Source organism: Strix aluco, chromosome 2 (genome assembly GCF_031877795.1).
Source record: "Strix aluco isolate bStrAlu1 chromosome 2, bStrAlu1.hap1, whole genome shotgun sequence".
NCBI classification, from domain to species: domain Eukaryota; kingdom Metazoa; phylum Chordata; class Aves; order Strigiformes; family Strigidae; genus Strix; species Strix aluco.
Window position 1 is genome coordinate 115,062,333 of NC_133932.1, and position 26,375 is coordinate 115,088,707.

Genomic DNA, 26,375 nt, shown 5'->3' on the forward strand with positions numbered 1-26,375 from the left:
TCCACAGGGAGGGATGCCCCCAGGCTCCCAGCTCTGCAAGCAGATGCTGCACACCCCAAGTGTTTGAGGGGGATGTGTAGGGCCAAGGCTAGGTCACAGGTACCCAACTCCAGGTATGTATGACCCTGTTCTCCCAATGTCACCTCCAGGTGCCTCTCCTTACCCCGGAGTCCAAATAGACGAGGATTTCTGCAGCAGACTAAAGGAAGGCACAAGAATGCGAGCCCCGGAGCAAGCGACCGAGGAGATGTGAGATGCCTTTCTCTGCTTGCCTTGTGTACCGCTGCCCTCCTGGGCTGCCTTGCAGATGATATACAAGTCTTCGCAAAAAGTACCCTGTGCCGACATAAGGAAAAACAACCCAGTGCTGCCTTATATTTTCTTGCTGTCATCAGCATCTTCTTGCATCCCCCCACCCCTTCTTGGCCCCCTGGCCTTCCTGTAGGGTAGGAGAGGGTGAGGAGGTTTGTGGACCCAAGCCCAGGGCACCACTAGGGCTGGGCTGCAAGGGGAACTGAGTGAGCAGCCCTGAGGAAGAAGGTCATTCAATCCTCTCCAGGTTTAATATTTACCAACATGCACACAGAGAAATGCTGGAGGAATGTGACATTATTAACATCGTCTTGACTTAGGAAGTGACAGTGGAGGCTTCCTCGCAAACACTCGGGTGATGAGGGTCCACCCTTTCCTGGAGACAGTGTCTGATGGCAGAGGAAGGTAATGGAAACCCGCAGCCTCCCAGCCCATGTCGCCCATGTCCCCCATCAGCTGTCACTCCCTGGTCCCCTGCCTTCAGGTGCAGCCTCCAGCTGTTGCTGCATGGCCAACATCTTTTTGGAAGTCTGGGTAAGGTGCAAGTGAGACCCTGAGTTTGCAGCTCCTCTGCCCTGGGAGCGAGACGGAGCACCCTGCCCAGGAAGGCACCTCCAGCATGTGTGCAGAACACACACCCCATGGCACAAATCACTCAGGAGCATGAACATATCCAGGGTTTTCTACCTCTTGAGGCAAAATCAAGTACGTGTAGGTGTCCTCAGTGCTTTTTTGAGTGCTACGTCATGACTCTAAATAGCAACACTTACCACAACATAGTTCTGGAAGAAGAAAAAGGATGCAAGCCAGCCATGCCTATCTGGGAGTATTACCGATTGGCTAATTTTATTATCCTAATGACAGTAGATAAGAGCTTTTATTTTTTTCTCTTCCACATATTTTATTGCAGGAAGGAAAGCTCGACTCGACCAATACAAGGAAGTGACACATTCACATAAGTCATCTTAGGATGCCTTAACTTAAACATTGCCAGTTAATAGATGTTTAATGCTTAATTAGGAATAAAAAAATAAAGTATGACTAGTTGGCTAAATTATTCTTTTGATGTGGTCTTCCCAGTGTCTTGTGGGAAGAAGGTTTTTTTTTCTTTTTCTGTGGAAAGTTTACTCTTTTAGTAAGAGGCCTTGGCGGTTTTGGAGGGCATCTTTGTAAAATCAGGCGGGCTCAGGAGTTAACTATCTATGACAAGCTGTCGGAGACTGCGCTTCCTTGGATCAAAATGAGCTGTAACCCCACCAGGTGCTCATTTTGTTTTTGTCCTCACAGCTACCAAATCATGCTGGACTGCTGGCAAAGTAATCCCAACGACAGACCAAGGTTCTCCGAGCTGGTGAAAAAGCTGGGCGACCTGCTGCAAGCAAATGTGCAACAGGTATTAACGTCACAACCGTGTGCTGTCACCGAGGCAGGGGCAGCTGGCCACATGGTCCCAGGAATAAAACTTTCATTTCTCATATGTGTTTAGGAAGGCAAAGACTACATACCCCTCAATACGATATTTACAACGGCAAGTGGGTTTCCCCCTGCATCTGATCCTTTGTGCAATGAAAAGTTTTCTGTTACAAGCTCAAGTTGTGGAAGCACTGAAAATGTCAGGTGAGATAAGCAAGATTAAGACTGAATTTGTTTGTTGGGTATTGTAGCTTGCTGCATAGCCTAGTTTGGAACTGGGTGGGAAAAAAACACCCAGAGACACCCCACATGGCCTGAATGTCCCACCAGCCACCAAGTCACAACCACCAGGATCCCGTTGGGCTGGGACAGCCCGTTGGGGTGTCTTTTCCCAGGGGGACCATCAGGTCACTGGGCTCGGACAATGTGAGAGGAGCAGCTGTGTGCACCCCAGGGCTGGGGAGTGAGGTTTGGGTGGGGTCTGGTTAACAAGTCCCTTTTGTGTAAACTGCCTTGATGACAGTTAGGCAACTGCTTAAAGAAACAGAGAACTACCCAGTGCTTCCTGCTTACGCACTTCACACTCTCACCAAAAATTGTCCTGCTTTTTTTGTTGAACAGATACATAAACACTTTCAAAATAAAACCACCCCAGCGCATAAAGACATTTGAAGAACTTCCTATCAAGAAAACACTTGTATTTAATGTAAGTGATTCTTGGGCCAAATGATACGCCATTTATTTCTTTTTATGTGTGTGACAGATTTATACAGAGAGAATCAAGACAGAGTTTTACTGCTTTGTCAACTCTACTGATATGAGGTGCAAGATTAGCTGTGCTTGCAGCATGGTGTTATCCCATTGTCCTACAAACTGGGGACAGTAAATCCTTGCTGACCATGCAGTAGACTGCAAACACTCCTTCCCTGACAAGAAATGGCCGGTGCCAGTAGGCCTGCAAGGTATGGCTGCCAGAGTCCCACCTGAGTCCCACTGGTGGGGCACAGCCATTTAAAATCCCTTGGATTTGTGTTTTCACATGAATAGTAGAGCACAAATGAGAATTGTGGGTCACATTTGGTTCAGAGGTCCCTGGTAGGAACAAGTCCTGTTATCAGGTGGACAAGCTGGAGAAATGTCTACTAATGTGGCAGACATACTGTCCTGGTGGGGGTGGGCATGGGTGAGAGGTTGGGAGAAGCTTTTACTGACCTGGTTGTACATATTAAGTGGTGGGAGGCAGGAAAGGCATAGTTGTGCTCACAGGATTGAACTAGTGGCTTGCCAGAACCCCACCTTGTGTGTAGGCACTTTCCTTTTAGCACTCTGCATCTGCATTAACAGCATGTGTTTGCTGCACCCCAACACAAGGACAGTTTGGAAAGGCACCATGAAATACCTTGGGCACTGCAGCACCTCCAGCAGCACGGAGCTGCTGTCTCCTAGAGCTCTCTGAGTATAAATGACCAAACAGATGCTGGAAATCAGACTGAAGAGGAATTGAGTTCATTGTAAAACAATAACTTTCTACAGTAAATACCTAATAGGATTTCATCTTTTTTCTTCAAGGATTATCAAGCAGACAGTGGGATGGTGCTGGCTCCGGAAGAACTGAAACGCTTCACATGGACAGGCAGCAAGCAGAAACGGACACTCTTTGGGTCTGTATTTTATGTTATCTTCTTCTCCTTCATGTTTTAGAGGGCAAAGGAGGATTCAAGGTCCTTGTGCTAAATCATGCCTAATGAAAACAGCTGAAGTGTTCCTAGTCCCTGCAAAGATTCTTGCTGAGGTGTATCCTGCTTAGTTGAGTCAGCAGTCAATCATCTCCCACACCTAACCGTCCATACACCTTTGAGGAAACAAATAACCCTCAACCCTTTCGATGCACATCACCAATATGATTTATTAGCACTCTGTTGATCAGCCTGATCCTCAACTTAATACCAGGCTGGACAAGTGAGTGCCAGAAAGCACTAATCCAAGGTAGAGGTAAGTAACCGTAGGAAACAAGCCCTTGGCAAGGGGGAGGAGGAACGTGTGGCTGTGAAGGATTTGCAGTTGTTTCTGCAAGTCCCCAAGGGCACCCCAGCTGGAACAAGGCTCCCCGTGCTTGTTTTTGCCTTCTTTTCCATGACTCAGCTAAGCACGGCCCATTTAACACCCATGGGCTCAGGATGCTAAAGTGGCAATTTTACAATAGATGGATGTGAGGGCCTCACTTCTCTTCCTGCCTTTAAGCACTTTAATATATTGGCCACCTTCCTCCACCTAATTCCTGACAGCTGCCCAAGCAGGGACCTAGGGCTGCTCTAAGAAATGCGCTGCACTGACATGAACTCTCTGTAAATGGGAAATGTTTATTTTCTCAATGCTGGTGGTGTCACAGTTCCCAGCCACTGTGAGACTGGCAGTGTCTGCAGCTGGTTTCAGCTCACTGCTCTCAGCCAGCCCAGGGACTGCCCAGACCCAACCCATCGTTCATCTTACGCTGGCAGGAGGTCAAGGCCATCCCGCCATCCTGCCTGTGCTGAACTTGTCAGCGACTTGCAGCTGGGCAGGCTGGGAGGTGTAGTATTGTCTCAATGAACAATTGGAGCTGGCTGAAACATGCGGTCAAGGCAGAGAGGGCTTGCTGCAAGAAAAATTCCAGTGACTAAGAGGGCGTTGGTTAAATGCACAGAGATACATGTATGAGAGCGTGCACGCTCACACGGCCAAAATACACGGTGTGCGGGGTAAACGTGCTCCTGGCAGGAGTTTGCAATGGAGCACTGCTCATGCGTGGCAAAGCCGGTGTGATTCAAGCCATTCCAAACAACTGCTGGAAAACCCTTTCTCCTGCCTTGACCTCTCACACTTCAGAAAAGAGGCTTGTGAGCAATTTGATGGTATTTTGATTTTATTGAGACAGTTTCCCATACTCTTTTGAGGAGCCAGGTATTACAGAGCTTGGAATGCATGTCGATATTAGAGGGCTTCAAAGGATGCCATGTTTCCTAGAAGTGGTTTAACCCGTTTTTCTTTGTGTAAATGTGACATTTCTGAAGGCTGCTGTCAGCTGCAGAGACAACACGGCAACCTCCCCAAATGAAATGTATGAAATGCCTTTTTCTTTGCGTGGCACAGAATACATGGAGTGTGCCCCAAGCATCCCTCCGGAACTGCTTTAAGGAGCATTTTCGGCTGCAGAAGGGAAAGGAATGATTGGATGGGAAAAAAAATTGAACTCAACAGTGGCTGCTAGAATGTAAATCCTCTGGGAAATAGAACAGTTGGCTGAGAGCAAACAAGGTCATCTGGCCTGCAAGCTAAACAAGAGGTACTGTAGCGTTATGCCAAAAAGCACTCATGTATGTGAATGCATGCAGTGACCCTTTAGTCTGCTTACATTCCTAAAAGTGGTAGTTTCTTAGCTAAGCACCCTTTACTTAGCCTAAATTGGAGGAGTAAATATATACCCCTGAAATTTGTACTGAACACTAGGCAAGGAGGAGCCAGGAGGGGTTTGACACATGTAAGCTGATCTAACCAGATGCACAGTCCTGCTTCTTCCCTTGCATCTCAAGCATCCTGCTCTGTGGTCCCACCCCCTCTCTTGTGCTGACGTTTCTGCTTGGCTTGCCTTGCAGAGACCTGGTTCAGGTTGCTAGATTATCAGAATGGCCCCAGAATAGTTTCTGAGCAAGCAATAAGCAGCATCAGGGCAGATGGTGCTAGCACCAGGCTGAGGAAGGGGTCACCCCCGTCTTAGCAGCAGTTTACAGCCTAACCACTCCCACAACACTTACCATCAGGCTGTAAACCTCAGCGCTGCCGTTTAGGACGCAGATGCAGACAAATGCACTCGCACCAGTGGGTGGGTCCTGAGCCGAGGCTGAGGGTGCTGCGGGGCCATGCCCTTGCTGCTCCCCGTTCGCCTGCGGGCTGGGGCGGGCTGGCCTGCCTTCCCCTGGGCTCCCACATTTCCCTGCTGCCCAGGGCAGAACGATACAGCTCCGTGTGGTTTTATCTCAGTTCCAAGCATCTGAAATCACATGTGAGCCAGGTGGGGTGATGCTTTCAGACCAGCACAAGAGTGTGTGCATGCCCTGGAGCATGGCATTAGAGGATTCAGACTTGGCAGGGCCTTGTCTGCCGTGACAGAGCTGAAGGACTAAGCAGGGTGGAAGGAGCCAAACCTGGTGCATCCTATGTGTCCCCAGAAGTTCACCCAGGGCTTGTTTCAGAGGGAACTAATCAGTTGACTCCAGGAGAGAGACAGTGCATGCAGCCAACCCGAGAGCCAGGCCTGGGGGAAAGCAGAGCGGGGAGCCAGCCTACCTGACAGTGCAGGGGTACCCCACGGATCCAGGTGAGTCCCCTCCCCTCGGGCTTCCATGGATGTGGAGGGAAAGGCACCAACACGCAAAGCTCACCCTTGGTTTCACTACAGGAAACAAGCATCAGCCCAAACCCTGGTGAGCCCCTCAGGCCCAGGTGGTGGCCAGGAGCACCACTGAAGTGATTGCTCTGTGTCTTGGACTTGCTATTGTCATTGAGATGAAAGTAAGCAAAACTATGAACAGCATAGAGATAAGTCTTTCCTAATGTAAGGCCTCAGGTAACAAGATCCCAATAGAAACATCTGGGGGCAGAGAAAGAAAAACCTTCTGAGCTCTGCTCCTTTGCAAGTGGAAAGGATCCCAACTGGGACTCTTTTCTAGCATTTAAATATTGGTGGAAAAAGCCCAAGCCAAGTAAGCTGAAATCCTCCAGCTGGAGAAAACCCTTGAGTCAAACCAAATTGCTAAGCCAGAAAAGCAGTGAGAACTCCACCACTTTTGAGCTGGAACAAGCATCTCAAGAGCCCCAGCCAGCCTCTAACCTCACTCCATTCTTGAATCTGTCAGGAAAGCAGCAGCCATTTCCTCCAACAAATGATCCCAATTAAAAACCAACTAGACAGAGTTTCTAATTTACATTCCTAGAGCAGAAAGAAGGTAAGTCCACAGCTAGAGAAGCCTTTATTGACTGTAAGCTCAGTTGCAAAATGAAGCCTGGCTATGGATGCCAAAACCCCGTGGTCTCCCTCAAAGCTCTGTGTGGGAGTGCATGGCCAGGTACAGCAGCGCACTCAAGGTAAAATTAATAGATGCAGCTCTACTGGTATAAAGGCTTATTAATTAAAGTAGAAGCCAAGTCTAGCTCACAAGAAAATTCTGAGGATGCAGAAGTCTGATGATGAATGAAAGGATCAAAGCATGATGATTTTAAGGCTCTTAACTTCACATGCACACTCCACTTGTGCCAGCCCGTTGCTCCCTAAGACTCACAATTACAGTGTAAATCACACAAGTGTTTCTCTTTAAACCCATCACAAGAAGTCCATTGAGTCTGTGACTAACTTTGTCACATAGTTATGGAATTTGTCTCAAGGCAATTACTTCTCCATCTGCCAACAGATGCAATTATAAAAATATGGGATGCATCTGCAATCCTCATCATGAGGGCTCCTCCTCATGAACTCCATCTATCTACAAACAAACGTAATGGGGTGATCTTCTTGGGATGACCCTCCAGTTTCCTACAGGAGAGAAGACAGAGACCACACTCCTTAAAAAGCACACAGGCTTGTGAGTTAAAGATTCAAGAAACTGTGATATCTAAGACTCTGTTTTCCATTTCCTAATCAGGAAAGGCCCTGTGCTACCAGTTCTGTACTCTACTTAAAGATCTAACAGTGTAAATTAAAATGAAGAGCAAAACCTTGGGCTCTGGAAGCCTCAACAGATGTTCTGTCTTCTCTGGAATTTAAGACTAGGGTTACTAGTGTTTCTGACCTTATAAATGGAGAAGGGTGGAACGTCCATGAACTTACAAGAATACAGGGGAGGGAATCTGATTCTAGGCATTGTGATCCAACATACCTTTATATTAGGATTTCACATGTAATAAATGATAGAAAATGCTCTGCCTTGTCCTTTGTCTACAGATAAATCTTCAGTATCCAAGTCCAATGGTGTGAAAATTCTCTTTACCTTAACTTTCTTCATTATTGAAAGAACCCTTTTAAGCACTTCACTCTCTGAATAGGAGTGAGAAAGTGCTGCAAGGCAAACAGTGTCTTTAAGAGTGGCTCAGCTGAGAAGACATTAAAGCCCGCTTGTAAAGGGCATCTTATAAAAGGCAGCCTACAGGATAACTGGTCCTTTGTGGGACACCAAAACTCTAATTCAAACCAGCAGTTCATGTCCGCTGCCAAGAGAAGCCCAAGAGAGGAGATACCCAGACCCCATGTCCTTCCTCACAAACATCAGCCATTTATCTTAAAAATTCATCCCAGCATTAGGCTTTGGGAACACCTACACTAGTAGCTTTCTGCTTTTGCCCCAAGGCTTTCATTACTTCACTCCTGCTCAAAAAAACCCCAGTTCCCTTAGGAAGAACATTTAAGCGTGGGGATCCTATAGGGATGCACAGCCCAGCAGCAGCACAGATGCCAGACACTCTACACTGCTCTGCCCTGCAGTGACGTTTCAGTCCCTAGCACCTGCCACAAATTAGCAATTAGAGTTCAGGCTGAGCAATCAAATATTCCCTGTAAGCACCAAGACTCTTAAAATGAACACAAGCACTTTAACAGAGATGTTCAGTCACAGCATCTTTGTTCAGAAGGGGACTTGAGGGGGGACACAGGAGGGGTCTTTCAGTCCTCCATTCCGCTCTCCCATTGAGCAATCCCATCTGCATCAATGCCATTCCCATCATCTAAGAATAAACAAAGCTGCTTCTTGTGATGCGGCATTGCTCAAGTCCTTAAAACAAACGCCCGTACATCTTAAATACGCTAACAGTGACGCTGCTCTGTTACAGCATGAAAGGTGCCAGCAGGAGCAAGGAGTCAGTGCTTTCTGGAATAACCAAGCCAAGAAGCTTCTGCAGTTTCAGCTGTGACCAGCTCAGTGACTCCAAGCGAAGATACACATATGGTAACATGGTGCTGGAGAAAATGAAAGCAAGCCATTCTCCCCCTCCTGACTACAACTCTGTCGTCCTTTATTCTCAGCCACCCATTTAAGTACTTCTAGGCCAAGATTTAAATGTGCATTTAATCCAAACAAAGGTTTTTCTGAAACACTGTCAGTTTAAAAACTTTGACCCAAGTAATTTTAATTATTCTAAACTTTAAGAAGATATCATTGGCTTAATCTCAGTGATCTGCTTTTCTACAGACTGCAACAAGCGTATACAAGATATAGCAAAATACTAATGCTTAGGCCTTGATCTTCCCAAATGCTGAACACCAACAGTTGCCACTAAAATTGCCCAGTGCTTCTGAAAACCTGGATGGTCATCTTTACTGAGAAAACCCGTTCGCTGTTCGGTCCCTGTCAGCAGGATGGTATTTCACGCTCTAGTCACCCAGCTTCTGCTCGGACTTGGGTGCAGCACCAGTGTCCTGGTCAGAAGAGGCAGCTAAGAGCCCTCAGGACCCCTTGTCAGGCATGGGAATTTGCACCCCAGTTCTGGGGCCTGTATAGTGCTGCAAAATAAAGGACTTTTCAAGAAGAGAGAAATAAGAAACAGACTATGTACTACAGCTTTTAGTGAAAACTCTACTTTGAGAAACTTGAGGAAAGGTTAATGATCTGGGTAAGCTGAATTAGCTAGCTGAGGATGGGGCATTATACAGCTCTTACTGCTTCCGCTGGCAAATCTGAGGCAAGAATTTCCAATTTGTGTTGCAAAACACAGTTGGCAAGGACAGAGGAGAACTAAGATCAGAGCCAGGGCTGCAACAACAGGGAATACATATCAATTTGGTTTGGACAAGCCTGCTGAAATAAGTAAATATTCTTGAAGTTTTGCACTTTGTCAGTATGCCAACACACACACTAGAACCAAACCACAAGCTAGATACGTTAAAGCCAAGCTCTGTCCACGAAACCTCATGGACCTTCTAACACTGCACTGATTATGCTTTATTTATGGGAATCTGTCTGAAAAGACAGAATGGCTACTAAACTGCATATACTTTAAATGAATTGATCACTACAGAGTTTGAAGAGATTAGTTAGAAGTGACAAGACAATCTCCTTGGAAAGTTAGGGCAGCTTTTCTGTGAAGACAGTTGAATTTCCGTGTTAGTTACCAGCATATCTGTACAGGAATAAAAATATAGAATTCATTTGCAACAGACTTTTTCTAGCATCTCAGAAAGGGCATGAGTGTTCTTTGTTCAAGAAGTGTAAGGATGCACCACCCCCTTCCACCTTTGAACGCAGTAATAAAGTGAGAGTTGGCCATTTAACACAGTATCGCTGATGTCTTCCAAATCAACAACTACTGCCCAATCTCAGCTTCTCATGGTCCACTGTAAATATATATTAACTCAAATGCTACATATAATATAGTTCTGACCTCTTAAACCTCAGCTTAGGAGCTGTGAATTTAACCCACTAATAGACTTAAAGACAAATGACCTTCTGCATATTTACAAAGAAAAATGTTCTTGGATATTCAAGTGAAAGAAATACGTATCACTACTTCTAAGCTACGTATCAATTCTAGATCTTCCTGGGCAAGAGATCATCAGTTTTAAGTATCTATTGTACCCTCTCTTGCTGGTAAAGTATATTTGATCTTGATCAAAACAAAAGGAAAGTTTAAGAACTGTTTCTTAACTCCAACCGAGAAAAATAGTTACGGGATGATGCATCTCAAAGGAAATGTTTGCACAGTGTAAATATATAAATATGCTTTTTGTGCATAAATATTTAAGAAAACTGGACTACAAAGATTACTTTTATATGAACTCCCTAAGTTTCTCTGGGTGTGAATAACTCCTGTTTTGTCTTGCATTTTCTGTCTCCATATAACGTATTTGACTATTAAATTCATATAATAAAGTTTGCTTTTGAAAGAATCCAGAGTTCTGCCAAAATAGTCAATCCAGTGTCAAAGACTGTTGCAGCAGATGATTCAGCACTGGCAAACAATCCATTCCCATGGGCCAGTTTTGTGAGCAAAGAAGAATAGGGAATAATTGTACAGAAGGCACACTCCTCACACAGCAAAGCAGATACAGTGATGGACACTTGTACTGCTGTGTCAGTGACATCCCCTAGATTCAGCATATCTAAGAAATGCTTACTGCTGTTTAGAGGCAAAAAAATCAACTCTGCCTCTGGAAAGGCAAGATTTCATGGTAGGGAGAGAAAGAGCAGCCCATTGACAAACATCCACTCAACTGCCCCCTGTGCCCAGTTACTTCTGCAGCTAGAAGATCTGGTACAGATGAAAAGACAGCAAACAGCTAAGGCACCCTCAGCAAAGCCTGTTCTGAACCACCTGACATGAGTTAGCACCTGAGGCCTGGTAGATGCTTTCTCTTCTTGAGAACCTCCACATCCCCACCCCCCCCATCCATCAGAAACTGGGGATGCTGCCTCCACGGAGATGTTCAGTCCAGCGCTCTCTGCTATACAGCATTTTATAACCTGAGGGGATCTCCAAGCCCCACTGCAGATAAACTACATACAAGTGCTTGAAGGAAGCGGAGATGAAACTTTCTCTGAGGAAGCAGAACGTAACAGCCTACTGCTGCAGTTGTGGAGCTGTTGCTGCACATTACTAAGAAGGAAACTGGAGACTAGGTAAGTGCATCAATCAAGCTGACTGCAGCTTATATAATAAAATTTCTAAAACTGCAACTTAAGGGACAATGACTCCATGTTAAATGTATGCAGGGAGTATTGACAACTTCACACCTATTGTACAAAATTTCACAGTACATAAGCATGGTCAGGATTGGACAGGTATAGGAGATTTTACTCCACCAGTAAATCACCTCACCTCTGCTGGTTAACAATACAGAAAAATAATTCTGGGAAATGAAGCTGTCATGACTCCACATGCAAATTCTCAGAGAAATTAATACACTTTGTTATTGGGCAAAAAAGCTCAGTAAGCATGAATGTAAGGGTACTTTAACAGAGGATTGTCGAGTAAACCTGATCCAGCAAAAGCAGATGGGACTTGACTGAGGAGTTAAGGAAATGTGTATTAGTACAATTCTAGTCAACAACATCTATAAATTTTAGGACACCTGATATAGTATAAGTGGCAAGCACCAAATGCACTTTGACTCAGGATTGTTTAAACTCTGCGTTGCAGACAGACTAAATACAGAAGTATGAATGAATGAAGCACAATTCCAGCACCAAAGTTGAAAAGCCCTGTATCCAACTTCAGAACTTCACATTGTCAAAATAAGGCCACGTTATTTCTGGTATTCTTTATTAAAAATACTGCTGTACACATGAAGAATGAAAACAGGATTAAAGATGAGTAACACATATTGGGATCATGACATTAGAACTTAACATACTGGTGCTTTTTAGGGGAAGCAGTTGACACCTGAATTACTGAAACAAGGGCAAATCAAAAATACATAGGTACCCTCAACAAAATATTTACAATATAGTAAATACAGCAACAAAATTTAAAACAGGTACAAAAATTAAAATGACCAACATCAGATAATTTCAAAGGTTGTCCCTTCTGTGCTTTTAGCTGTAAAAAATAGGAAGGTCAGAATTAAATTTCCCATCTGGGAGGGCACATCCTGGTGGCTCTTTTTAAATACAGATACACAGTTCATCCTATGAATGGATCAAACTACAACTTTAGGACAACCTTCTAAATGGAATTAAAATGGGGTAGAAGGGCTCTCCCCAAAAAAACACCCAAGCTGAACTTCAGACTGTTCAAATCATTTCCAAGTACAGACCAAATGAAATAAATAGAAAACAAAGCTCAACTTTTTTTTTTATGTATTACCTGACACCAAATATTTTCTAGCTGACATTATGTATGAAAACTTATTAGCTGTCTACCTTTTTATTTTTAAACCAAGTCCTGAGGTTACTAGGGGCTGAAGCAAACTGACGTTATGCAAATACACACAGGCTTGCAATTTAGACATGTCTTGCAGAGGGTGGTTTGCTGGTCTAAAAAGGATGAGAATTCAAGCCCTATTTTACCCCTGCCTTACACTTTCACAAAATATTGGTCCACAAATTAAATTTTCAAAGGTTCCCAAACCCCACAACTGAACAGATGATCCCCTTTCATTTTCAAAGAAAACAATACTGGAAAAAACCTCAGCCCGCTTATAAATTAAGCATTTCATATTTCTTCTAGAATACAAGTACTTCTTTTTTGTACAAAAGAATTACAATATGATTTGTCAAAAAACATATAAAAGACAGCTGCTCTTCCTCAAATACATGAGCTAATGATAAAAGACTGGTTTGCATGTTCACTTTTCAAAGTTCCTGTTCCTTTTATATTAAAAAGAACATTCTGGCAACTGTTATAGTTTGAATATTAAACATTATGTTCCTTTTAAAATTCATTCAATCAAATGCAACAATAATCGATTTTTAAACTCAACAACTGATGCTACCTAATGTGGATTCAACCACATTTTCTAAAATGTGTAAAGCATGTCCCTAGTCTTCAAAGCTTTCGATGTGAAGAGAGTTGCTTTTTTCTTGATGCAAGTCTCAAGGCGGAGAATCATTTTAAAGCTTATAAAAGTGGACAGAGAAATATTAAAAACTTCTCTGAAAACTACAAATATTGAGAATTATTAAAATTGATGTCAGTAACATCAGTTGCAAGTGCTTAGAGTCTGTCCTGACCTTTTGAGTTTCCACATTTTCTTCATGGTGAGCACCCAGTGCTATTAAAACATTCAGTGCTGGGAAAGGATAGATACAGTCTTCACTACCGCTTTAAGAAAGGAAATTCCTACATATTTGGCAGTCTTCAGTATCAAAGTGTAGGTGTTTAACTAGAAATCCCATGAATACCCAAGTTTGGAGACAATTGCATGTCCAAATATTAGAAAGGTAATTGAGGAGGAAAATTCCAGACTTTTGAGACTGAATTACTTCAGGAATATTCATGTGTTGAGTATTATCAAAAGTAATATTACTTTGGGCTAAGCAGTGACTGCAAAGGCACAGCAGATCATTATCCCTCCAGATTCAGGCTGAAAAACTTGAAAAGCTCTTGATGCCAGACAACTGCTGTGTTTAGTTAATCTTCTTTTAACAGTGTCTTTGTATCTGTATCCAGTGTAGCGTACCATAATAAAGCTGTGGTTCAAAGAACAGAACTTTATACAAAAATTATACTGTAAATAACCTAAAGTAATACACTCCTGAAACTTCAGGCATTTAAACAATTTCTTTAAAAAAAAAATCTATTAAAAAAATTGCATAAATGTAAATGCTTCTGACTAGCAGGAAAACGTACAAACAGTTTTTAAAAGGCGCTGGTTGTGTTTAGAGCAAGTTTGATATGCTCCTTAAATTATAGATGTTTCCCATTACACTATTTTCGTCACTTCGCTTAGACAAAGTTTAAATCAAATGACAGGGGACTTTCTTTCCTTTTTTGTCAATTCACCGATACTTCACTTGACCGGTTTTAAAAAGTTTCATCTTCTCACATTTCTTTGAGCTAACAGTGGGTGGCATACAGAGCTTGCATACAACACACTTTTACAGAGGTTACGAACTAAACGGTCATTAATAGAACACAATTTCTATTAAATTATTTACCTGGTCCTTTATGCTATTCTGGGTGCAAATAATATCAAAAATGAATAAATTTTGCTATATCCTCAGTGACAAAAATGTATCCCAGAAATGTCCTTGCAAAGAGTTTCCCTTAAGTATACAATGTGGCAAAACTTCAGAGATCAGAAAAGTCTTAAAAAAATTAAAATTAGTGCATATACAAGTGGAAAAAATAAAAGCAGGAACATCATGCACCTGATGTGTTCCTTAATCTAAAATAAATTCTTCACAGATAAAGCCTCCAATGGCAGCCTTAGCTCTAGGATAAGTGAAACATTCTTCCCTTCAAGTAACAGTGTACCTGACTGAAGTGCAAGCAGCTTTGCTCATCTCCTGTTTGTTTCCCAAATGTGAAATGAGATGACAACAACAATTCAGCTGTAGTGCAATTTGCTATTGGTTAAGTTCCTCAGCAATGTCCTGCATGCTTTCAGCAAATACTACAACTGACCATTTGCGGCTGCAATCAGTTCTTGAAAAGTATTTTCAAAGCAGCGTTTTAAATCGCTGTAAGTTACCACAAGTACACTCTTCTCATCTCTGGAAATGAGGCTTATTTTTTCTGGCACACCAGCATCTAACTGTAACAAGAATGCAAAAGATAAAATAAAAGAAGTGTGAAAGAAATGGCAAAACATTTCCCCAATAACAAAAGCAATCAATTTCTTGGCAAGTACCTTGTTGTGGCGCAGTCCAAATCTGCTGACGCCACAGAAAGGAAGGATCTGAATCGCACCACAACAAGGTACTTGCCAAGAAATCGAGACATTTTGGTCTTAACCTGATGGACACTGCAGACCTTTGGACTAGGTTACCATTGTTTTCTTCCCTTTCCATAAAGCTAATAATCCTGCAATGCTATCTTCCCCTGGGTAGAAAGCCTAGCAAAATTTCCATATAGCTCCTGATGAACAAAACCATGTTTGACATTACATTCACACATAAGATCCACAAGCCTCCATGTAGGGTAGGTAAATGACTTCTTGCCCACTTTAAAGTAAAATAATGGATGGATCAGCCCCAGGTAGTTTGAAAACCTGTAGAAACCCAAACCTCAAGTTTTTGGCAGTACTGGAAACAAATTAGTTCCTAAACTGTATGGTGCATTTCACCCCTTACTCTAAAAAATAAAAATATAAAAGAGAAAAAATTACCTAGTTATTATCCAAACACAGATAGATTATTTGGGGTTAAAGATTAAAGTTTGTTCCACATTTGTTTTCATGTTTTGTTCAAACTTCTCAAATTAAATATTAAAAAACTGTATGATACACTATGTACTGTAGAGATGTACCACTAAATCCTGATCTGGAACAGAGGAATATTCTACTTTAAATGCTGAAGACCCTTCCAACGCTGTATCTTATGTTCTCCTCACTTTGCATGAAATGTTCATCAATGGAGAACTGTCAGACTCTCTTATAATGCAAAACTTTTGTAGCTCAGTTTTAGTCGATATAGTGATATTTCCAAATACTTGACACTATAAAATTTCTTGTTCCAATACAGAAGGTGGGGCAGAGACAAGTGGAATGTGACCTATTAAGACAATCTATGGAAATACAACCCCTGCAGGATTAAATGCGTTACAATGTTGTACTGAACAGAAGAACAATTAAATTTGTCACCGAGACTAGCTGCTGTCATTTGACACTAAGACTAGCTGCTGTCTGGAGCAACACAGCAAGTTAGAAATTTCTTGTATTTGTCTTCTAAAATAATGTTCTGAGCATAACCTTAAAAGCTGGAACCTCCCCAATTTAGAGTTCCTGCTTTGTGAATAGCTTCTGAAGGGCAAATGCAAGCCAATGAGCTTTTAATTCTTGTTGAGTAGGATAAAACCATCAGTCTCTTCCAACATCCATTAAAAATATGATCACAATTAAGGTGTTTGTGAAATACTGTCTACTGTTCCCATTAGCATCATACAAGAAATTAGTGAATTACCTTAATGAATATAGGATATGGAAGATCTGTATTAAGAAAGCCACACAGCTAACTATAAACATCAATATTTATAACTTTCTTTCTCTCCTCCTGTGGAGGCATAAATCAGTATCTCAGCTGAAAAGATCCCCAAAAATTTAAACAATAGAGTAATTTTCATTCAAAAGGAATGCTTTTGGAGTGTAGCAGGAAAGCCCAAATAACCACTTCTACTAGTACACACTGCAGTTTCAGAAGTGTTTTTTAAAGCGTGTTTCCAAAGTAGAATTCTGTAAGCCTTATATTTTTTGTGTGCTGAGCCCACAACCACAGAAGAGAAGAGCCTCTGTTTAAAAAGGTAAGCCATGAACATTTATAGAACAAGGCATTCTTTGACACCATCTCTTACCTGACCTACGAATTCAGGACTGTCCCCTCTTGCTACAGTACTGTACAGGTCACTGCTTTCAAATCATGATGGCATTTCAATGCCTATTTGAATATCAACATGCTTTCTTTTTGATTTAGCCTCAATCCCTTTAATGTCCTTTTTAAAGTGATTACAGACACCAACCAGAAAGATAAAAAGGAGGTTAAAGAAATGCACAGCAGTAGTCTAATAGGAGATTAAAAGGCCTGACAATTTAGAAAAAGATTTAACTGTAGTTAAGTCAGTTGTTACATGTCAAAGGATCTGAATATATTCAATTTTTTCTGGAAGAGAGAGTTGGCTATCCTAATCCTAGAAAAGAAAATACTAGCCACTGAAACTGTATATTGTCAGTATCTGCATAACCATGCTTTATGGAGTGAGTGGAATGACCAAGCAGCTACCAAAAAAAAAAAAAAAAAAAGGAAGTTTGGCAAAACAATGTAAAGTCAGTTGAAAGCTGATCTACCAATAAAAAAAATTATCAGCTCATGTACTTTTTTAATTTATGGAGCAAGACAAGTTCTACAACTACTGAAGATCTTGTGGTCTCTCACACATCTCCCGCTATTAATCATGAGAGTGCTCAGCTAAAATTTTGCTAGTGGTGCAGCTTTGGGAAAATTGCAAATAGCTCTGCTAAATCAACCTTGGAAAATGGAGGGCTGGAGAAGCTAGTGAAGTTATCAGAAGTGGACTTAACATTTTAAGTCACAGAAATTTTCCAGCACTGTCCTAGATGGTAAGGGTTTACACAAATTTCTACTGCAGTTTCCCTCCCATTTCCTACTCTGGTCAGCACAGTTTAGGAATGCATCCTCTTGCCTTATGACCATCCTCTGTGATAACTGTATCAGCAGAAACCTGCCCCAGTTAAAGGGCTTTTATGGATCCCTTATGCTGTGTTGAAAGACCAGAGTAGCATAAAGGGACCAGCATTGCTTATCCACAGTATCCAATGCATTCTAGGATGAAAAGTTAATACTGTATCTCATGCTATATTACTGAATGCCAAGTTTTAATATTAATATACTAAGTTTATTTAAAATATCCATAGATGTTTGAATATTAGCTTAGTGAATACATTGTTTTCATCCAAAATGGGGAAAATAATGATCAGTTAAATCAACAGAATTAACCTGCCAATGCCAACTTGCTTTGAAGTGGAATATTATTTTAAGGAAACTTAACCCAAACAAATTTTTAAAAGCTAACCCAAGTACAGTGTACCTTGTTAAGACATGAGATAATGTGACTGAGGTCAATCCAAGGAGTACCCGCTTCTGTCACCTGATGAAAAAGGTGATCTCGAAAGAGCTTTAGTAAATACCTGTCTCCAGTTTCTGACCACGTTGGGTCCTTCTGAAACCTGGTGCGAAACAAAGGCTCATATTAAAGCTCAGAAAATTAAGAAAAATCAAACCCCACATATATACATGGTTCTTGAATCTAAACTGAGTAATCTTGCTGCTCTGCTAAGCTACCTGTTATAATTTGCAATTAAATTACAGTCTCCCCCCCACCACAAACAAAAGATAACATATTCAAAGTTTCTCAGCTGCTGATGTACCCGAAGCTAATGCCTACCAAGGACCACAGAAAAGTAATGGAATAAAGCAAGAGTTGTCTTCAAGTTTAACATGTAAATATTAGAAAACAGCATTACAAAGACAACTCCAAGTCTGTTCAATAGGATAGAAAACAGACCATGAACACTTCACTTTTATGTAGTGGTTGATAAAAAACAAGCTGAAAATTAACTAGCTTAAAACCAATATCTACACCATTTGCTACAGTTAAATCAAGCTAGGGATTTCCTCAAAAACTATTGTCACTCAAGAGACTGCTAAGAGAAACCATATTAAAAAAACAAAGCAACTTTGGCATATCTATTTGTAGCCTTCTCCTTTACTTAAAATTTTGGTCAAAGTTTCTTATCTTACTTTTCTCAAGGCTTCTTAAATACTCATTTCTTCAGGGACAAATATGGGGAAAATGTTTAGCTTAAATCTATCAGGAAAGGAACCCCGCATTGCAAACTGGGTTTTGCATACTCTACACCATGAAAACAAGTATTTCTTACTCTGGCCTCTCATTGATTGTTCCCAATTTTGCTAGAAGCCTAAACAACCTTCCATTTTGCACCTCCTAGAAAACAAGAAAGATCTTATTAAAGTTTCCAAAACATAAAATTAAGACACTGATTTGCAAAAGATATGTAGTAGCAATGTCAATGAAGCACTATTAATTACAGTGATTTATTTATTCAAAAACAGAGGGTATAATTTTTTCAGGAAGAGATTGAATGCATTATGTTGTGTATCAGTAGCCCAATGCTTATTTTAGCACTTCATATTCAAATTATAATCTGGAAATTTAACAACTAACCACACCTTGCTGCCCCAGCAGGAACTGGATCAGGCAATCTATTTCTCTGGGGAAACAAGTCTAGTCTCTCGCCAGCTTATACTTACAGGTATGCTAAAATATAGTAAGTTAAACAAAAAGAATATGTTAATATATATACACACAGTTATCAAGACCTGTAAAAGTATATAGTATAATACTTTATTTCAGGTAAAGATGAGAAGGAACATAATCTACCAGATTTTTTTCTCAGAAATGCTTTGTAGGCCATTATTAGTAAATATTTTGCAATATCAGACTAGCATTCAAATTACAATTGATTACAAATACAATTTTGAAACAACTTTTTTTCAAAAAAAGCTAGAATTTAAGTCTTAAAACAGTATCAATTCCAAGTCCCATCAACAACAGAGATAAAGCAATGAGAACAAGCTCACACAAAGGACAGAACAATAGAATTATAAATGCTTAGAACAGATGCAACTGAAAATTGTTTTCATACATTTTTTCCTCATCACTTAGGATATAATAAAGAGTTACATCCTAGCTTGCATTACACTGTTGATTAATCTTTTAAGTAAAAGCCGCTCAAAGCTGGCAGGAGAAAGATTCTCTCCTGATATTATTCATATTCTCCAATGGCCCAGCTCTCCAACATTATTCACACTAAGCTGCATCTCATTCCATGCATGATCATATTGATTTCAAATGAATCCGGTCTGGAGTAGATTACTGTGCACAGCTGTATAAATAAAGTAGGTCAAGGTGATAATAGCTTGACCTCAGACAACCCATGGCTTGCAAGACTTCTATTACCAGTCTAAAAAACACACAGCAGAACAGCTTGTACCACAACAGTAGCTACACTTAGAGACTGACAGGGAAGACTTACCTTGTCCAGCTAGCAGAGGTCTATACAACCTCCAAACAATTTTTTGGTATGTGGCCAAATACACAAAAGCCAAAACCACATCTGTGTGAATGTCACTGCCTTGAAGATTCCCAGTGAATGGTGACACAGCTGAGCAACAACACTGGCACTAAGTCTCCAGGTGGCCTCTCTGCAGGCTTGGTAGCCTGTAAGGTAGGGAGCTTGTCTACAGAGTGGATTAAAGGACTTGAAAAAATGAGGCTTTGAATGCTGTGACAAATAGATGATGGGAACACTAAGGTGAGTAAGAAAAGGGATAGCATAATGGCGTCACTGTTCTGTGAAACACGAGCATTACGGGAGTAACAAAATATTCATGGCTTCAAGAAAACAAAGTTATTAACTACATACAAACCACTTCCAGCATCAGAAGCCCCTAAGCTACAGACGACTGCATGTTTGGAGAACACAGGGAAAAATATCATATGTAGTCTTGTTCTAATACTCTCCCCTAAGCATCTGCTTTGGGGCAATAACAAAGAGAGGGTACCAGGCTAGACTTAAGGGATACTGTCACTCTGACGTTACTGAGGATGTGGTAGTACAAACAAAACATAGTATGACAGCTAATTAGCAACTGTTATTTATCACTGCCAGTTAAACAGCTATTGCCAAACTGGGGGCTATACAGCAACTTGGGATTTGAGTAGCTCTGCTTGCCTGTCAGTGATAAGCAACTGCTACAAACGACTGAAAATGAAGACTGCTTAATACTGATTACAGGACAATCTCCATTTTTGTTATGGGAAAAGGTTCATCTGCCCAATTTTGTGCAGGCACATTGGGCCACCTTAACAAGAAATGATTTGAAACTTCTTCAGAGCAGGAGTAGTGGTTGACTCGGATGGAGTGGGCACCAATCATCTAGAACTCTGCATCCAAAGTAGATGCCACCTTGCTCTTCTACAGCTCTTTGCTTCTGATAGATTTCAGTATCTTTCACTAAGGAAGGAAAAACTGTTATCCAACAAGCCAATGGTGGAGAAATTAAGAGAACTAGTCCATCAGAATCCCAAATACTGGTCTAATGCCTCTTAAAAAAAAAAATTCTCAACAAGGGCATATAATGGAAAGGAGTCACCAGACTTGATTAAATCCTTCAAAACTTAATACCCTATCCCACACATATCTTCAATGTCATGAAAGCCTTCTGTAATGTATCACTCTTGTTAGAAAATCCTGTGATCAGTGGCTTCTGATGAGCAGACACCCTTTCCTGTTGAACAAATACACACTAACATGGGACAAAGTACACATTTTTCCTTTGTAGCTAGCACTTGATACCTTAACAGACTAACCAGACCCCCACAGCAAGAGGTTCACACTTCAGGGAAACTAAGGATGGCAGCCTTTACCTCCATGATTCATTTGGAAAGGAAAACATGTAAGTACAGGTACACTGGAATCCAAATATATCCAAGAATTTAAAGGCAACGCTTGTTACTGTATAATCCCTAGCACAGACTACATGACATAGTATGTGATGACATACATGGCCTTATTTACTCAGAACACTACTTTTTAACCATTCTGTAAAGAACATCTTTTCCCCAAGACTGCTGGTTGGACACAGAGATGTTACTTCAGTTAAAGCTCAGCTGAGGACATCCTAAAACTAGTGGGCCTCAGAGCTTTTGGACTTTCAATACCTTGAGCTCAGTTCTCAAGTCTGCAGGCAGATTACTTAGGTTGCTAAACAAAAGGAAAAAAAACAGTAGAAACATTCCCTTTTAAAGTACAGCTATAGGAATACTGACTATAGATCTTCCTCTAGGAATTACTAAATTATTTACCTTTGCAAGGTCTTCCTCTATTACATCATTTCGCATCTGAGCAGCATCCAACTGAGTATAGAATCGTGCACCAATCATAGGCATGATATCATTTACACTGCGAAGCCTGTTTTGGTCGGTCAGCAAATACCTGCCAAAATATCCCCACCCCCAAAAAGATTACTTAAGCATGCTGCAAATGCCAGAGAGATCATACTATTATGATTTTGTAACTGTTTGACCATGATGTCTATTTAATACACAAAGTTGACAATTGCAGTGTTTCATAAAAAATACATTAACGGAGAAAACATGTATAACATCCAGTCAGTTACATGTATACATCCAGTCAGTTATTTATACAAGATAGGAGTGTACTTTCATGGAACTGCATAGTTCACTCAAACAGCAAGAACATACTCAAAAAGAGAGAAGACGTGAATATTCAGATTGTAACGCAATTGTTTTCCAAATGAGGGAGCACGCAGAGATTTCTACTTTTCCCTCTTAGGTTGCAAGAGGAAAAAGGCTGACTATACCAAAGAACATCAGAAAATAATAAGCAGCCAAGAAAAACAAGCACTCAACCCTTTGGTCAAAAAGGCAATGTGCCTATTTCTCAATATCTTCTGAAACTGTAAGATAAGACTAGCATAATGCTATGGTAGATAATAGGCAATGAAGCCCAGTACTGAAGACAACTTAAAATGCTTGTTTTGTTCAAGCTCCTAATTCTTATTAAGAGCTTCAACAGCACTTAATAAAGAAAGGACATTGATTTTATTGGATACATCACAAAAAATACACATTATACAAACAAATTTTAAATTATAATGTTTAACGATGCATTGACTGTGCAGACAACTCAATGATAGTAGTTTTATCTGCAGTCTTACTTGCATCTAAAAATACCATTTGACATTTTCATTTGTATGTTTAAAAAAAGTAGTAATTTCCTTTAAAAGATTTATTAGGCAAACTTACAAAATCAGATTCTTCAGATCAGAGGAATAGTTGATTGTCACCAGTTCCATTGCTTTCTGCAAATTCTCTCTCTGAATTCCTGATAAAGAATTGCAAGCCAAAGCCAACACAACTTTCCCCAGGGAGATCAGATCTGCTTGCTAACAGAGAAAATACACGCGGATAAGATTCTTAGTAAAAATAAATATTACCTATGGTACTAGATGGTGTAAAGAGAGTTATTCTATAACCTTAGAAGAATTTGAGCAACTAAAATAAATGCTATTCAAATCATAGTTCAACATGACTGTCCAAGTTACAGTCCAAGACAGAGGAAAATCTGTCCTGATTTTCTGTCCTGAAACCTAGCAATGTCTAGGTACTATATGTATCTTTGAATGCTTAAGGACAGTACCAGAGAGAACTCTTGTGTAGCGAGCAGAAGCTCTGCAAACAGGTTCTCCTAATCACCCATCTGCTCGCTCCTGACAAGTCAAGGAGTTAGTGGCAAATAGAGCAAGTCTTCTCAGTACGATATGCAGGAACACTGATGAAGGATTATTTGTTAACACAAACAGGATTTGCTAGACTCGTATCTTTTCACACCGTCCATCCAGTGTGAATTCCACCCTGAAATCCACACTGGATTCCAGCAAATTATGTTTCTATTTTAACAGAGCTCAAAGATTTTAATCTCTGATGGCCAGTGTGAAAGATATGAACTGCCTGAAATAACTAGCCATGAACATGCCTGTATGGCTGACAAACTGAACAGCATCACATTTTATAAAGAAATCCTTAGTGTTACTAAACACTTGCCTTAAAAGTAGAACTGCTCTTAAAAGATGAATGCTGCATACAGGCTGCTTTGCCACAACAGAAAATTCTGCCAATAGACAGCCACCAAAAATTATTTTGAAAAGGTATACCAGATTTTAAAGCCTACCTCCAAAAACAGGAGCCTAATTTAGTAGCAGACAATGATATTTATGGCAAGGCTTTTAGCTGCACGCTACTCGGCCAAACTTGAAACACCTGCAGCTTTCCATGCTGGATGCCTGCTTCAGGTTGAATTTAAGAGTCAACTAGAAATACAAATTTAGTATTTTCCTGAGTTTTTTTCTGAGAAAGTAAGATATTTTTGAAAAAGTGAGAAAGTGAAAGCTACTAATTATCGAGAATGTCAGCTCCATAGCCTAGAGCAAGGTAACGCTGGTTAGCAGAGAACAGTCATACAAGGAATACACCTTCTGTCATTTCTGTAAGAAAGGCTGAAAATTTGGCAGCACTGCAACATTAGAAGTTAGGTTTAGAATTTGGCAGCTTTAGAAAAGTGTTGCGATGGTGAACGCACCACAGCCCCTCACAGCTCTTCCACCCAGAGAGGTAACCATGTTTGCTGCCTCTGGCCACAGCAGCTGAGCAGAGCTTTCCCTGCAGCCACATCTCCCAAGTGTTAAGGGACAGAGTAAAGAAAACCTTTCCAGGTCTCTCAATGTCCCCGCTGTTTCCATATCAAATATGAATAAGCAAAACAATTTAAACATGGATATGCAACATGGCAGAAGTTAGAAAGCATGGTACTCTTGCAGCTAATGAAGACAGAAACAGGATGTGTAAAATGAGACAGAAATGAGGACAAAGTGGTGGAGAAAGAGATGGATGGGCATTTGCTAGACTCAATTCCTTAAGGAACCAGGAATTTCTGAGCATTCTTTTGGTAAAGAGAAATGAACCAGAGCAACAAACCCCATTTTGGTGGGAATACACTTGCTCCCACTACCAAGCAGTCATGTTGAGCAGCAGAGGACACTGCTAGAGTACTAAACGGAGGAATCTTGCTGATGCAGTATCTATACAGAGACATATGTCAACTGGCACAATGGCATTTTTATTATTACTTTTTTCTCTAAAAGACTTTAAAGAAATATGTAAGTATTTGTATTAACCACAACCTTTCTTCTTTCTGCAGTCTCCTACTTCACACTTAATACCTTCCAACTTTTAGTAATTTATATGGATGTATTCCATATACATTCTCTATCATCATCCAGCTCTGACACACTGAAAATATACAACTTCAGGCAAGATCCTATGAAAATGTTCCTTTACATAGGTGTTTTCAAAATACAGATTGCATTAGATTTTAAAAATTATTGATAGAGTCTTAACTTTAACATCAGCCAGGAAATTCTAAATTCGGGCCTTTGGTTTTTTGAGTGTTTCACTTGCAACCTTAGTTTTTGTTTGTTTTGTGAATTACATCTAATAGAAAAACTGGCAGAGATGATACAACGCACCAGTGCAGCCTCAAACACACACGTTTCAAATTATGCTTAACTTGTTTTAGTCTCCAAAGTGGCTTGGATTCATCTCACTAATTTGAGGAACTTAAACATCAAGCAATTCAGTTAAGAGTCTGATCGATTTAAGATATCTGTAATTCTGCAAGACAATTCAGATTTTGAGCAAGCTGAATTGCTCTCTGGAGGTGCCTCACTATTCACTGACAGCTGAAACCCTGAAAGAAACTGCTATTAAAATGGCCAATGTTTGAAGTCTTACAAGTGCACAAAGACAGGCAGTAATTTTCCTGTGTGATAGGGGAATCAGAATATCTCAAATTGGAAGAGACCCATACAGATTAGGATTTATGGAAGTCAGATTTCTATTTTAGAAGGGATAGAACTACCATCCACTGACCAGCTCTATTCATGCAGACAGGCTATACAACTTTCTGGAAGCTGGGGTACACCATCCTTTCTATAAGGAAGCAATCCAGATATGCCTGTTAAGTCCTAACCTCCCCTCTGAAAATACCAACAGATTCAGCTCTTCCTGCTTCTAGGCAGAGAAAGGTTAAAGGTGGCACGCAAGAACTACCAGACCTCCTTGGAGCAGGGACACCAGAAATACATGCTGTATTCCTGTACTAGCCTTGCTAATACAAGGTACAGATCAACATTAGGTACAATCATTTCCCTGTTTATACTCCGTATTGTGCTTTGCACATATCTATGGATCACACCAGTTCCTTTTGCCACAGGCCTGGCAGAAGACTTTTGTTGTAGTAACTATCAACAGTGACTATTAAGTTGATTCTCAACACCAAGGAAAAGCTTTACATCTTTTAAGTACAAGCTGCCTTTTGTTCAAAAATGTACCTTGCATGCAACTAATGACCATTTAATTAGCAATTCAATTCATAACTATAACCTGTACCAACCTATCTTTTCATCTCCTGAAAGTTTTGCTAGTAAAGATTGTATCACCATCTAGTTCATTGATAGGAATATTAATTAGCATTAGACTAAAAACCAGCCCCTAGGAGAAACTCAGAAATAGCCCTCTTCATTCATTTGATAACTGGGAGACATCAATTTCAAATATGTCAGTGAGCAATTTAAAAGTTAATTGAATAAGTACCCTTTCCCTTCTGCATAACTTTTTTTTTTAAATATTAAAAAGCTATATGCTACTATGCCAAATGCCCTGGAGATACCTCAGCATTTTATATACTTGGCTTTATCAGCCAGACATGTCAGCTAGTCAAAAATAAGATTTATTTGACAAGATCCATTTTCCATAGACTCTTTGAAACTGACATTACTTTTTTGTTTATCCTG

General features: G+C 40.6%; 2 protein-coding genes across 11 annotated transcripts in view; one reads left to right on the top strand and one right to left on the bottom strand.

The window, feature by feature from the left end:
* Positions 1–10,633, top strand: part of FLT1 (fms related receptor tyrosine kinase 1) — a 115,352-nt gene extending 104,719 nt beyond the window's left edge. Inside the window, exons 25-30 of one of the 2 annotated variants that reach the window (XM_074815916.1) lie at positions 150–249; positions 1,600–1,705; positions 1,799–1,929; positions 2,347–2,431; positions 3,295–3,386; positions 8,581–10,633. In XM_074815916.1, coding sequence (XP_074672017.1) covers positions 150–249; positions 1,600–1,705; positions 1,799–1,929; positions 2,347–2,431; positions 3,295–3,386; positions 8,581–8,785 — 719 coding nt within the window. In that variant the 3' untranslated portion in view covers positions 8,786–10,633. The other variant, XM_074815917.1, reaches the window with a different exon arrangement.
* Positions 10,634–11,989: 1,356 nt separating this feature from the next.
* Positions 11,990–26,375, bottom strand: part of PAN3 (poly(A) specific ribonuclease subunit PAN3) — an 81,698-nt gene continuing 67,312 nt past the window's right edge. For 3 of the 9 annotated variants that reach the window (XM_074815920.1, XM_074815919.1, XM_074815923.1), the window contains 5 exons: positions 22,771–22,910; positions 21,808–21,937; positions 18,800–18,864; positions 17,947–18,085; positions 11,990–14,941 (listed from right to left, as the gene is read on the bottom strand). In XM_074815920.1, the coding sequence (XP_074672021.1) occupies positions 14,801–14,941; positions 17,947–18,085; positions 18,800–18,864; positions 21,808–21,937; positions 22,771–22,910 (615 nt within the window). In that variant the 3' untranslated portion in view covers positions 11,990–14,800. The other 6 variants (XR_012622093.1, XR_012622094.1, XM_074815922.1 and 3 more) reach the window with 6 other exon arrangements.